Genomic DNA, 1,335 nt, shown 5'->3' on the forward strand with positions numbered 1-1,335 from the left:
TCCAGGGAAGGCAACTTATCACAGTAGATGAAGTCAAGCAAGTCCTTGAAAACATCAGGCTGCATATCTTCCACGGTTATGTTCCGCGCCGTCCTGTCTCCCATCGGTCCATAGAGCTGGGCCTTGAAGACCGGTGACCGCATCGCAAGCAAGATCTTATGCGCATGGAAGGTCTCCCCTCTAACATTGAATGTCACATCTGTTTCCTCCTTCGTCTCTAGCCATTTTCCAAGATTATCTGCCAAGTCTGAGGGTGGCACCCGGATTTTAACGGTCTCCTCCACAAGTGGTTCCTTGATCACAGTGAGGGCACACTCGATCATGAGGTGGTCATCCCGCAGGAATGGAGACTTCTCTAGTTCGCTTCTCTTCTTCTTGAGCTGCTTGTTTCTCCCAAGGATGGATGCGTCGAGGGAGTCGAACTCTGTCGGCGATTTCGGGCAGCACCTCCCCGTGGTCAGATCGATTTCATGGTTGACCAGCCTCAGGTCGTAGATCACCCTTGCCTTGGCGCCCTTGGTCAGGAGCTCCAGGTAGACCGACACGTGGTCCTCGCTCTCCTTGCTTGCGTCTCCGTCAGGGTAGTAGCGTATGCACCACTCGTAGCCGCCAACAGAGACGGGGTTGGACTGGATGAATTTGCCGGCGCCGATGCCCTTGTGCAGGCTGTACCCGGCGATATCAAACACGAGCATGGTCTCCGCCGTCGTCGGGGTACACAACGACACCACCCTTTCTGTTGGCTTTTGGGATGCTGCCATTGGGATTTGGGAGGGTTTTGCGGCGGTGCCCGGAGTCGGAGAGCTGGGGATTGAGAAGCGTCGCGGCGGTCTGGGCGTGGGACGGGCGGCGGCCGGCGGGATCGAACGGGGGGCGAAGGTTTTGGGCGAGCGACCGGGAGTCCGTGGAGAGGGTTTCTCCGCTCTGCCGCTGCTATATGTTCCGCACTCGCCGGCTTCCACGGTCACCGCGGCCTAGAATCGATGGGATCCCAAGCATTGGGTCGGGTCCCAGTTTAATGACTGCATCATGAGGCAGTCCCAGGACGTGACGACCTAGAACAACAATGGCTGACGGTGTGCACTACAACAAGACTACGGATGAAACCCGGCTGACTTCGTAGTCCAAAAAGACTAAAGCCCGGACGATTTTCACAAGGAAACGGCGCCAAAGTAAGTAATCACCATCTGTTGTAAGCACATCACAATTTTGTACAAACAAATATCCAGTACCTAATTGGCTAAGGGGTATATCGAAGTTTTGTGCGCAAGAGGTTACTGTTCTTGTATGTTTGATCTGCACTAAAGTTTCAAGTTGGTAGAACTGTTTAATTTG

At 54.2% G+C, this 1,335-nt stretch overlaps 1 protein-coding gene across 1 annotated transcript; it reads right to left on the bottom strand.

Annotated features, from left to right (window-relative positions):
• Positions 1–22: 22 nt before the first annotated feature.
• Positions 23–761, bottom strand: LOC119348059 (BTB/POZ and MATH domain-containing protein 1-like; the record flags this gene model as incomplete). The annotated part of the gene is made up of 1 exon (XM_037616447.1): positions 23–761. A coding segment is annotated over exon 1 (739 nt), but the record flags the coding sequence as incomplete, so codon positions are not given.
• Positions 762–1,335: the final 574 nt, after the last annotated feature.

Source organism: Triticum dicoccoides, unplaced genomic scaffold (genome assembly GCF_002162155.2).
Source record: "Triticum dicoccoides isolate Atlit2015 ecotype Zavitan unplaced genomic scaffold, WEW_v2.0 scaffold83539, whole genome shotgun sequence".
Classification (NCBI taxonomy): domain Eukaryota; kingdom Viridiplantae; phylum Streptophyta; class Magnoliopsida; order Poales; family Poaceae; genus Triticum; species Triticum dicoccoides.